General features: G+C 36.7%; 1 protein-coding gene across 1 annotated transcript in view; it reads left to right on the forward strand.

The window, feature by feature from the left end:
• Positions 1-13,291, forward strand: part of Polq (DNA polymerase theta) — a 67,048-nt gene that overhangs the window by 30,701 nt on the left and 23,056 nt on the right. The window contains exons 17-22 of the mRNA XM_090345530.1: positions 1,452-1,595; positions 2,457-2,653; positions 5,415-5,655; positions 8,360-8,553; positions 10,186-10,323; positions 12,331-12,505. Of these exons, the coding sequence (XP_090201656.1) occupies positions 1,452-1,595; positions 2,457-2,653; positions 5,415-5,655; positions 8,360-8,553; positions 10,186-10,323; positions 12,331-12,505 (1,089 nt within the window). The remainder of the gene's footprint in view (positions 1-1,451; positions 1,596-2,456; positions 2,654-5,414; positions 5,656-8,359; positions 8,554-10,185; positions 10,324-12,330; positions 12,506-13,291) is intronic.

The following is a 13,291-nucleotide window of genomic DNA, read 5'->3' on the forward strand; positions in this document are numbered from 1 at the left end:
ATTTTGACTTCACTTCATTAAAACTGTGTATTATAAAACTGCAAATGAGCTGGCTTATTTAAACATTTGTATCTCTTCTCATTTTCATGTATCAGGCATAACATTGAGCTCATTTTTAATACCAGGCTTTATGCTAGAAGGATAAAATATTTACTTAAACTTAACAATTATGTAGCAAGTTTTTGTGTGCCAGATGTTTTCCTGAAATGAGAAATAATTACAAATAAAACAGTTTTGTTCTTGACTTTTGTGAAATTACATGGTTTTAGAAAAGAATATTGAATGCAGATACAAAAATCATGCTATTTCACTAAAATATAGGACTCAGTAAAATTTTTTAGTTAGGAATTGCTGAATTTGATATAGTTTCTATGCAAGTTTGTTTCTGTTTGAGTGATAGAAATTTGAAATGTAGCTATTTTAGAAAATTGAGTTACTTCCCCTTTAGTCATTATTATGGGTCTGTTTTATGAAATCAGTAGACTTTTTTTCAAGATGATGGGTATCTTAATTGATAGCATGTCTAGATAGGTCTTATATCTGTACAAATAATGCATATTGAATATCTGAGGATTTTACCAGTTGCATAGCTTAAATTTTCATTGTTTTAACCATTTGCTTATGTCTTCTCTTTTTTATTTTTATTTATTTTTATTTTTTTTTTTGCCAGTCCTGGTGCTTGGACTCCAGACCTGAGCACTATCCTTGGGCATTCCTCAAGACTTGTGCTCTACCAGTTGAGCCACAGCGCCACTTTTGGCTTTTTTCTGTGTATTTGGTACTAAGGAATGGAACGCAGGTCTTTATGCATGCTAGGCAAGCACTCTACCACTAGGCCATGCTCTCAACCTTTTGTGTTCTATTTTTAAAAGTCTGTCTGTCTGTCTGTCTTTTTTTCTTTCTTTCTTTTTTTTTTTTTTTTTGTGGGTCATGGGGCTTGAACTTGGCCTGGGTGTTGTCCCTGAGTTCTTCAGCTCAAGGATGCCACCCTACCCCTGGGCCTGGGTGTTGTCCCTGAGCTCTTTAGTTCAAGGCTACCAAGCCCCACTACCCATTTTCTAGAGGTTAATTGGAGAGATAAGAGTCTCTGGTTCTTTTATGCCGGGCTGGCTTTGAACCTTAATCCTCAGATCTCAGCATCCTGAGTAGCTAGGATTACAAGCCTGAGCCATCAGGCTCTGCTTGACTTCTTTTTTCTGTCAGTTGTGGGGCTTGAACTCTAGGCCTGGGCACTGTTCCTGAGTGCTTTAACTCACCACTTGAGCCACAGTGCCACTTTCTATTTTTTTGGTGGTTAGTTGGGGATACGAGTCTCACAGACTTTCATACCTGGGCTAGCTTTGAACCATGATCTTCAAATCTCAGCCTCTTGAGTAGCTTGAGTGATAGGCATGAGCCACTGGCACCTGGCGAAAAGTATTTATTTTGAATTTCACTTTTACTTCTGCTAGTCAGTTTACCTCGGGAAACCCCTACTACAGATGCTGGATTTCTTGTTCAAGGCTCGGATGACATCTGTGTGGTTGGACTGGCAGTTTGCTGGGGTGGAAGGGATGCTTACTATTTTTCCTTGCAAAAGGAACAAACACATTCTGGTAAGTAATCTGCTCGTGACTAAGTCAGTATAATTAATGAAACATAATAGGTAGCAATCTTGCTTGTCAAGAGTAATTTACTTATTTTTAGAGTTAAAAAGTAATGTGTTATTATTTGGAAATTAGCTAACATATACATAAATACAATGTTAACTAGAATGAATGTTTATTTGCTAGCCAAGTGTTTCTATCTATACCCTCAGATTGAATGATGAATGTTTTGAAAACATTTCCATTAATCCTTATTTCCTGCCGCATAAGACTATTGTTGATGATGGACTTTAGAATTTCTTCTCAGTCTTTCTTGGGAGCTCATCTGTTGAGCTGTAGTACCTTATTTACCAGCTTCTGGAGGAACCTGTAGAATTGAAACAATGTAAGCTGGAAATGAATTGTAGTTACTGGATATATTCAGCTTTTGGTTGGTTTTGGACAGGAGAAAGTAGCAATGCCATGTAGTTCCTCAGCCAGATGAAATATTTTCATTGGCTTTGTAGGAAAATACATTGGGCTTAGTAGTTTCTTGAGTTTTTTTTCATTTTGGATACAACATTATATGGCTATCTTCTTTAAAATAATTTAAAAATCTCTTATCTAAGTCCTGAAAATTGTTAATTTTGTTTTTAGAAGTCAATATTTAGATTTTTCTCCCACATAAAATAAAGCATTTTAAATCTTCTAGCCCAACCACAATTTATAGATTATTAATTATTTCATCTACGTAGTTGATATGATTTGGAAAAAGCATGCTGAAGCAGTCACTTAGAACCAGATTATTAGATTTCTTAAGTATTTTTGAGCCTTGTCACTAGAGATTACTGCTTTAAATGAATGCATATAATTTTTGCATTTTTTTCCAAGAAATTAGTGCTAGTTTGGCCCCACCTTCTTTGGATCCAAGCTTGACTGTGAAAGACAGGATGTGGCATCTTCAGTCCTGTTTGCAAAAGCAAAGTGATAACGAACGTTCTGTAATCATCTATGACTTCATCAAGAGCTATAAAATTCTTCTTCTGTCTTGTGGCATCTCCCTGGAACAAAATTATGAAGATCCAAAGGTTCTCTGTTATTTAATTTTTTATATACTTGGTTTTCATTTAGTTTTAGCAATGCAACTTGAAGTCTTTTAGAAAAGTCACTTTTCTGTCCAGTAATCTCACCAACTAAGAATAAAATCTTCATGTACTGAATACTTCTGTGTAAATGAAGTCTTATCATAGAAATTTATTTATTTATTTTATTTTTACTTTTTGTTGTGACTGGTTTGAACTAATGGCCTAGCAATCAAGGTATTATGTTTGCTAAGCAGACTGTATTTTACCACTTGAACCAAGCAGTAAGAAATCTAAAAGAAGAAAAAGTTAAAAATTTGATCATAAGCTTCAAGTCTCTTTCTTTTTTTTTTTTTTTTTTTTGGTCGGTTATGGGGCTTGAACTTTGGGCCTGAGCATTGTCCCCGAGCTTTTCACCTGAAGGCTACTGCCCTATTCCCTTGAGACACAGCATCACTTCCCATTTTTCAGTGGTTAATTGGAGATAGGAGTCCCATGGACTTTCATGCCCAGGCTGGTTTTTGAATCACAATCCTCAGATCTCAGCTACCTGAGTAGTTAGGATTCCAGGCATGAGCCACTGGAGTCCAGCTTACAAGTATCAAGTTTCTTGTCCCATAGTAAATTGCAATGATTGTTAGATTTTTCAAATATTGATGAGAATGATTGCAGAAAATAGGAAAGTTATGAATTAAGGTGATGGGGCAAACCATATAGATAGTCCCTGAAAGCTATTCTATGCAATTAAAAACAATGACATTCTTTGTAATAATGACTTTGAGTTTTCAAGGAAGGAATGTTATTTTATTGTGATATGCATTTTTTTTTAGCATATCACATTTTCAGAAGACGTTTATCTTATGCCCTGTTTTTCTGTGCTGGTACTGGAATTTGAACTTAGGGACTTGGGCTTGTAAGTTTGCTTGCTCTTGTGCTCTACCACTTGAATCATGCCTCTGGCTGGAAAAAAAAACCCCATTTGTTTATAATCTCCAAAGATACATCTTTTTTTCCCCCAACATGTTAAAATATGAAAGTTATTACAGTTGATAGTTTTTAGTAATATATGGTCAACAACCAATAGGATGCTTTAGTTTCTTAATTTCTTTTTATAAGAAATATGAGGAGCTTGTGTACACTAAACAAGTATTCTCTTACTGAGCTACTACATCACCAGCCCAGTTTCGTAGTTCCTTTAGTTTTTCTTTTTCAAGGGGCCAAGATATTAACCTGTCCTCTGAATATAAAAGGTTGTAAGTTAATTTTGATGTTCTATGTTCTATAGTCCCAAACAATATGAATTTTATAATCTCTCTCATTCTTGGTGTGTGTAGTACCTTCTTAAACTTCTGGAAATAATCTCTGCTTTTATGACTCAAAACCCTTTTGATTGTTTTATTGAAGGTATTGTTAATATCTTCCTGCTCTGTGGTTACATGTGTACACCATCATGCCTGGCATTAATTACATTTTTGATTTAAGAAAATAAATTAAAAATATAATTTTATATTAAATAGTATATAACTTTTCCTCAGTCTCTCATTGAATGCTCTTTTGCAACGTCATTTGTAACCAACAAGCAGTAAATGAATCATGCATGGATAGTAAACACTGGTTATCTGTGTTCCAAGGAGACCATTACTGAGTAAAAACCGCAGATGCTTAATATGCATAGAGTTTTATACTCGAAACCTGTATCATATGAATGCCATAATATGTGGCTGTGAGATTACATAGTTAAACCACATAGAGTTGGTAAGCTACATATTACTATTAGAAAAATTGTTGTTTTACACATTAATATTGCTCACCAGAAACTAGATCTTATCTCATGCTCTTTTTGCCCATACTTGATTCATTTTTTTTCCCCTATAATGCTCTGCAACTTCTGTTAAAGACATGTCGGGGGCTGGGAGTTTGGCCTAGTGGTAGAGTGCTTGTCCAGCATGCATAAAGACCTGGGTTCGATTCCTCAATATTACATACATAGAAAAGCTGGAAGTGGTGCTGTGACAAGTGGTAGAGCAGTAGCCTTGAGAAAAGCCCAAGGACAGTGGTCGAGCCCTGAGTTCAAGCCCCAGGACTGGCCCCCCCCCACCAAAAAAAGACATGTTAGATTAAAACAGATCTAAAATTTTTACTTTGTAACTTGCAGGTCCTTTTGGCTTGCTGGGATTCCTGTAACTTTTACCTTGCTTTTTGAATATCGTTTGCTTTTTTGCAGTCATATTTTCACAAAATCAAAGACAGGGAAACTCAGGAGATCACACAATGATTTGAACATAAGCAACAGTAATGTGGGACTGACTGAAATCTATAATGGAGGAATTTTAAACGTGTTTTTCCAAGATTAGTTAAAATGTGTCTAATAAATCTGCATATAAGGCAGGCTTACTGTAATGACTTCCAAAAGTATAGTTGATCTGCTAGATCAACTATTAGAAACTATAGGTCTTGTGGACAAGCTAAACACAAAAAGCAAATGACCAGTTAGGTGATTGTGATGACGATCCCCTATCTGAAAGGAAAAATCTAGAGGGTTTCTGAAAAAGAAATGACAAAATATTTATGCTTCACATTTTATTAGAAGAAATAAGTAAACTTAAAGCTATACTACATACATCATATATGTGTGTGTGTGTATACAAATTATCCCAAATTAAGATCAATGAATATGAAATAAAAATGAATGTGATTTTCTACTTTTAAGGATACAGAAATGTCTTTATTAAAATAAAGAAAATATTCTGATTGTTTTCCCATTTAGGTGGCATCTTGGTTACTTGACCCAGATTCTAAGGAGCCAACTCTTCATAGTGTGGTTACCAACTTTATTCCCCATGATCTCCCACTCCTAGAAGGAATGGAAACAGGCCAAGGAATTCAAAGCCTGGGGCTGAATGTCAGCACTGAGCATTCTGGACGGTACAGGGCATCTGTAGAGTCTGTTCTCATCTTCAACTCCATGAATCAACTCAACTCTCTGTTGCAGAAAGAAAACCTTCTTGGTAAAACAAAGTTCCTGGCATCTTTATGTTACAGACTAGAGATATACATGTATTACATAGATACATACATACATAGAGTTTGAGGGCAAACTATACATTTAATGTAATTCTTAACCTCTGGATTGCCTAAGGGTCAACAAACTTTTTTCTATTAAGCATTTTGAGCTGGGCATGGTGGCTCCTGCCTATAATCCTAGCTACTCAGGAGGCTGAGATCTGAGGATCAAGGTTCAAAGCCAGCCTGAGCACAAAAGGACCTGAGACTCTTATCTCCAGTTAGTCTCTAGAAAAGGGACATGGGGCTTGGTTCAAGGGTATGGCGGTAGCCTTGAGCTGAAGAGCTTAGAGATAGTGTCCAGGCCAAGTTCAAGCCCCATGACCCACAAAAAAAGTATTTTGGCTTGTAGACCAGATGGTCTCTATCACAAATACTCAGCTGCACCTGTTATAGACAATCTCAAAACAATGGCTTAGGCTGTTTTCCAATCATTGTTTTAATGGAAACATGAATCTAGTGATACTTGGGTTATAGCTTGCTAACCTATAATAAGTAGGAATAGTGACATTTTATTCGGTGCTGTCATTTATATTTAAACTTTATCCAGTGATTCTCATTCATGCTTACAAGGCATATTTCATGGGTTTAATAATGGAGTTTTTTCAGAGGTTTTTACAGTTGCTTCTTCAGTAAAGAATATGTATTCTCTTTTATCTCTTGACAAATATTATCAGCTTGTTGGGAAGTCTGCTAGTCCAGAAAGATGGTGGAGGAAAAAAGTTGACCTTGTCAAGAGGAGATTGTGTCAGGAATGTATTGACTGATGAGTAAATATGAAAAGCAGCAGACATGACTTGTTTACACAGAATGTGGTTTGGCTTTGGGCTTTCACCTGCTAACTGAATGGCCCATGGCAAATGGTTGGTGTTATCTGTGTCTGCTTCTTCTAAACTGTTTAGAAGATTAAATGGAAAGACTAAGTGCTTATTGATGCATTAGTTAATTATCGATTATTTTTACCGTTATCACAGGCTCTCTGTTCTTTTCAGTATTATGGGGGTAGTATAGCAAAGACTCAACTGACTTGTTCATGGAAGGCATTTTTTTCTCATTAGCAGCTCCTGTTCAGTATCTATAGTATTTTACTGTCAGCCTCTCTAAGCCTGTGTAGGCAGATCAAGGAGTGAGAATTGGCCCCAGGCTTCAGGACTGCTTTCACCTGTGTGTTACACAATGGTGGGTCATAGCTAACATCCTCTCAGTCTGTGTAGTCTGCCTAAAAGGTTCATGTCCTGGGAAGTCTGTGTAGTTCCCAAGATACTGACTGCTGAAGAGGCTGATACAAGTTGGTCTATAATTTTTTAGAGATGTCTGTTATTATCAGAATGATAAGATAGGTGTAGTGGTATACATCTGTACTGTTAAGTACTTGGGAGGCAGAAGTAGGAGGATCATTAGTTTGAGGCCATCCTGACTACATGGTGACTTAAGCTAAGTCACTAAGCTACACCTTGAAGCCCTATCTTAGAAATCCAAAATCCTAGAGATTTAATTCAGTGGTAGAGTACTTGCCTAACGTGTGTGAGCTGTGTGAGGTCCTGGGTTTAATCCACAGCACAGTCTGAGAAAGGACTATTCCGGACTTAACATAGTTTTTAAGTATCTTTTTAAAGGAGGATTATAGTTTTCTTTTCTAGAACTCAGGGCCTGGGCTTTGTCTTTGAGCCTCATTGTGCTCAAATCTAGTGCACTACCACTTCAGCCATAGCATCACTTCCAGTTTTGTTTATATGGCACTGAGGAATTGAACCCAGTGCTTCATGCATGTTAGACAAGCATTCTACCACTAAGTGACATTCCCAGCACACTCATTTTTTATTTTCATAATTTTGAAGTACTTTGAAAGTGTCTTTTTTTCTGAAAACTTAACAAAACTGAGCATTTGGTGTCAAATGCACTTTTGTAGTGTTAGGTTTCTTTTTTTTTTTTTTTTTTTTGCCAGTCCTGGGCTTGAGCTCAGGGCTTGAGCACTGTCCTTGGACTTTCTCAAGACTAGAGCTGTACCACTTGAGCCTCAGCACCACTTCCGGCTTTTTTCTATGTATGTGGTACCAAGGAATCGAACCGGGGTCTTCATGCATGCTAGGCAAGCACTTTAACCACTAGGCCAAAGTCCCGGCCCCAAGTGTTAGGTTTCTTAATCATAGATATAGAGCATAACTGAGGTGTACTGAGAAAAGGGACTTTTTGAAGAAAATATAGAGTGTGGGTAAATGTTTGAAAAAAATTATTTTAGAGTATGCTTGTTTTTTTTTAATGACTTCCAGATCTTTTTCTCTTTTCATCTTCTTGTTTTCTAGTAGATATTAATTTGGATATGGCCATGTCTCTACTTCATGTGGTTTAAGACAAAATATCCTTATTCTCCTCATGTGATCAAGTAGGTCATTTCTAGATGGTTTTAACATACATGAGATAAATCTCATATATGGGAGAAATGTAAATCTCTTCTAGTCCCCATTATTCACAGGATTGCTTGCTCTTCCACACCGTGCAGTTGGTAGTCTAGTGCTTAAATGATCTGTTCTTTGCTATCTTCTACTTTTGATTTCAGAGCCTATTCAGGAAAACCCGATTCTGAAGGACAGCTTGGGTAACATCTCTGGCTTTCCCTGGACCAATTCTATGTTATTTTCTTTCTTTTAGATATTTTCTGTAATGTGGAAATGCCCTCTCAGTACTGTCTGGCCTTGCTGGAACTAAATGGAATCGGCTTTAGTACTACAGAATGTGAAAATCAGAAGCACATCTTGCAAGCCAAGCTGGATGCCATTGAGACTCAGGCCTATCTGTTAGCCGGGCACAGCTTTTCCTTCACCAGTTCAGATGACATTGCAGAGGTGGTACTGTGGGAGTAGGGATGAGAAAGTGACTTTTAGAGTTAAAATAATGTGAATTTCCAAATCTCTTTTAATACCAAAGATCATTAAAACAAAATAATTGATCAGCATGTATTAGTAATATCTCCTAGCTGTAGGTTCATAAGTTATGCCTATAGTCCATAGGTAGTAAAGAAGACTTTTTGAATGTAGCCTCCAGGAGAGGTTTGCCCAGATCAGATATACATTTGTATTTTTTTCTTCTGAAAAGTACCCATTCAATTCACTTGCCCATTTTTTAATAGGATTATTTGATGTTTGGCTAATTTTTTTTAACTCTGTTTATTCTGGATGTTAATTTATTGAGTAGCTGGTAGAGTTTTTCTCCTACAGGTCATCTATTGGTTCTGGTAATTGTTTCTTTTGCTAGGCAGGAACTTTTTAATGTGATCTAATCCCAGTTGCTAATTCTTATGCTTGTTTTCAAGGCAATTAAATAGTCTCTTGTTCAGAAAATAGTTACCTGTGCCCATAACTTTCAGTGTTTTTCTGTGATAATTAGTTTTTACTCTGAGTTCCTTAAATCATTTGAAGTTGTTTTTTGTTCAGGCTGAGAGATAGGTGTCCTATCTGTGCTACCAGTTTTCTCAGCATCATTTGTTAAAAAGACTTTTTTTTTTTCTCCAGTGATGGCTATGGGATTTTATTTCTGAGTCTTCCATATTTTTTTATTAGTCTTTGGATCTATTTTTGTTATTATGTCTTTATAGTATAATTGGATATTCAGTGTATGTCTGCCACTGTTGTTTTTCTTTCTGCCATTGCTTTTTTGCTTTTCTTTCTCTGATATAGGGGTTTGAACTCAAGTCTTTGTGTTTGCTTGACTGGGACTTGAGCCATGCCTCTAGCACTGCCAATCCAGTGTGGCAATAATGACCCTTTTTGTACTAAACACTTCTAAGACTCAGATGGTGGGACTAAATAATAGTTTTTCAGACCTTTCCTGGTAGTATTTTCTGATTTTGATTTTGTGATCATACAATAGCCCACATTTACTTCCTAGGAGGATAAATGACTGAGCAGCCATTTTGGTTATCACTTGAAGAAGTATTTGAGAGAACTCACAATCTTCAGTGTCAATTGCTATTTGCCAGTTGCATGTTCCTATTCCTATTTAGAAGCCTTGCACTAGTATTATCTGATAGGGCCCAGATTAGTGTGTGACAGCTTACCTACTGCAAAAGTTTTCATTGCCATCATTTGTTAAAAATATTGCTTATGGGCCAGGAGTTTGGCCTCGTGGTAGAGTGCTTGCCTAGCATGCACGAAGACCTGGGTTCGATTCCTCAGTACCACATATATAAAATAAAGCCAGAAATGGTGCTGTGGCTCAAGTGGTAGAGCTCTAGCTTTGAGAAAGCCCAAGGACAGTGCCCAGTCCCTGAGTTCAAGGCCCAGGACTAGCCAAAAAACCAACCAACCAAACAAAAAAACAAAAAAAAAAAAAACCATGATTGGTTACAATTGTCCAAAGATATTCTTCCAACCAAATATAAATTGTAGAGACTGTTTTCTCAAATGACTTTCCTGAGCCTTCTGGATGACAGTACTTTTAACTTAATTCCTGCCTAAAGATATGTGAATTTCTTGCAGGTTTTATTTTTGGAATTGAAGTTACCACCAAATGGAGAGCTGAAAATCCAAAGCAACAAGAAAACTTTGGGTTCTACTAGAAGAGGGAATGGCACTGGATGCAGGTCAAGGCTGGGGCAACGGTTCAGCACTAATAAGGTAATCACTGGGGAAAGTCACAGGGCAGAATCGGAGCTGCTGCTAGTGTATTGTAACAATGTTTAATATAGCCCACCATTTAAATTTATCCAGATGCGAGCAAATAAATATATTTGTGTTTTGGTACAAATCTTAGCAGACATTCCAGCATAGAAAATCAGGACCATACTCTTGAGTTAGCAGTATACTATTTTTTTTTTTTTTTTGGCCACTCCTGGGGCTTGTTTTAGGGCCTCAACCCTGTCCTTGGGCTTTCTCAAGGCTAGAGTTCTACCACTTGAGCCACAGCACCATTTCTGGCTTTTTCTGTGTATATGTATACCAAGGAATTGAACCCAGGTCTGCTAGGCAAACACTCTACCACTGGGCCAAACTCCTGGCTAGCAGTGTACTCTTCTTATCCTTAAACCAATGTAGAGGCTTATGATTTCAGACCTACTAACATTATTTATTTCCCTCTACTACTCTTGAACTTGTACTATAATTTTTAGTTACATAGACAGATAATTGTATAGAATGGTTTTTTTAAGTTTCAGGGAAAAATAAGTTTTGTACAAATTTAAGATTTTTTTCCACTTTTATTTTTTATTTCTCTCTATTTTATTGTATAGGTGTACAGGAGGGTTACAGTTATATAAGTAAGATAATGAGCACATTTCTTGAGCAGTGTTATCCCCTCCATCATTTTTTCCCATTTTCCCCTCCCCCCCATGGCCCCTAGCTAATGTGTTTCTGTGTTACACTGGTTTGTCCTTTGTCCCACCATTTCTGTGATTATATAATAATTATATAATAATTTGTATAGTTGCATAAACAATTGTGTAGAAGAATTTTTTTTTACATTTCAGATTTTTCACATTTAAGATTTTAGTTTGTTATTTTTCAAAGGAAGTTTACTAATGATAACGAATGGAAATCATATGCATTAGGAAAGAAAAGAAAGATTTAATCTTACATTTTTACTGAAGTTGGTTGAAAAGTAAAGATAGAAAATGAAGTTCCACAGCTGTGGAGAGCTATGAGTTTAAGTTGTCATTCTGTGGAGTTTTGGTCCGTACACTGTCATCCGTGACTTCTCTGCCCTTGGGAAGTGTCCATACCTCTATTGTCTAGCACTTTGATTTTTTTGGTGTTCAAGTGGTCTTCTACACTTGAGCCATGTCTTGCCTACTGCTGATTAATGAGAGATGAAATCTTAGACTTTTATGTGTGTGTGTGTGCACGCGTGTGCATGTGCGTGTGTGTGCCAGTACTGGATCTTGAACACAGGGCCTGGGTACAATTTCTTTGCTCTTTGCTCAAGGCTGGCATTCTACCATTTGAACCACAGCTCCACTGATGCTTTATTGGGTGATTAATTGGAGATAAGAGTCTCATGGACTTTTTAGCCTCACCTGGCTATGAACGACGATCCTCTAGATTTCAGCCTGCTGAATTTCTGGGATTATATGCAGGAATCATGAGTATTCAGTTTTCTAGTATACTTTCTATCATTCTAACTGGCCCTGGAAGAGCCAGTTAGAGATTCACAAGAATCTCTTCCTTAATAATTTATTCAAAGTCCATGGCATGGAAACACAAAAGTTTTAAAAATAAATGTCTTCAGACATTTTTGAAACAGATACCATCTAAGTCTCAGGGCAGGAAGGAAGACAATAAGGAGACTTCTCATCACTGTACAAATGGAGAGGAAACGCATAATGCAAAGAGATTATGTAAATTTCTTGGTAGGTTTTAGGGGACAAATACTTGATACAATTGATATTAACAGTGATTTAAAAAAATAGCTCCGAGTTGATGGTGTTCAATGTATCATTTGTATTTCATAAACTACTTATAATGGTTTGTTGTTATGATAATTTCTAAAAAAAAAACCTAAATCATGATTTTGTGTCATGGACTTAGTTGTTATCGAACTAAATGTTGGGACAGTATTATTTACCTAGTAGATATTCTAATTTGCTACAAAAATTTTAAATTATCTTAATTGTTATATTTTTTTGGCAGGATGTTTTAAATAAATTAAAGGAATTACATCCTTTACCAGGTTTGATACTGGAGTGGAGAAGAATCAACAGTGCTATCACCAAAGTGGTTTTCTCCTTGCAGCGGGAAAAACGTTTGAATCCTTTCCTGGGAATGGAAAGAATCTATCCCATATCACAGCCACACACAGCTACAGGTGAAAAATGTTGTAGATGAATACTGCCTGGTTTTGAAGGAAAAAGATTTTGATATGCATACAATATTTGCTTCTAGTGGTCAAGAAATTCAGTTGTCCATCATTGGACTCAGTGAAGTCCCACAACATGTAGAAAGCTCAAAAGATAGCCAAATATCCCCTGCAATTTAAGATGAATTTTAGTGAGATACGCTACCTTATCTAAGATCCTCTTCCAGTTGAGTGTCAGCAGGCCTTTGGGCCCTCTGTATGATAAGCAACTTATTTTACCCAAGCAGAGAAGAAATCTGTACAGTCTTTGGATGTGTGTCTCATGGCCTTAGGATGCATTTGAGTGTAATCTGGTAAAGAAAAATAGTACTTTTTTTCTCTGTGTATGTTGTACCAAGCAATCGAACTCAGGGCTTTGTGCATGCTAGGCAGGCACTCTACCACTAGGCCATGCTCTAGGCAGCACAAAACTTAAGTATTTGCTAAACTCAATATGCATGGGGGGAAAAGGACAGTGTATAATTCATTCATAGAAGTAACCAGTTTGGGTTTGGAAATCAGAAATCTAGCTTTGAATCCGATGGCTGTGAGCCTCCAGTTACTTTGACTAAATAGCATTCTGTATGTGGAGGGCTTAGAATAGCATGCGGTTCCTAAAAAGCACCCAGTGCCAGTTGTATGGGGTTTTAAAACATTCACTTAAATTTTTTGTAAATGAACATAAATTAAATGAGTTCAGTGTGATATTTGAATACAGGCATACGGCATGCACTAATGAAATCTTTATCTATGCCT

The sequence above is a fragment of the Megascapheus bottae genome, chromosome 1 (genome assembly GCF_031878675.1).
Source record: "Megascapheus bottae isolate mThoBot1 chromosome 1, mThoBot2.hap1, whole genome shotgun sequence".
Classification (NCBI taxonomy): Eukaryota; Metazoa; Chordata; class Mammalia; order Rodentia; family Geomyidae; genus Megascapheus; species Megascapheus bottae.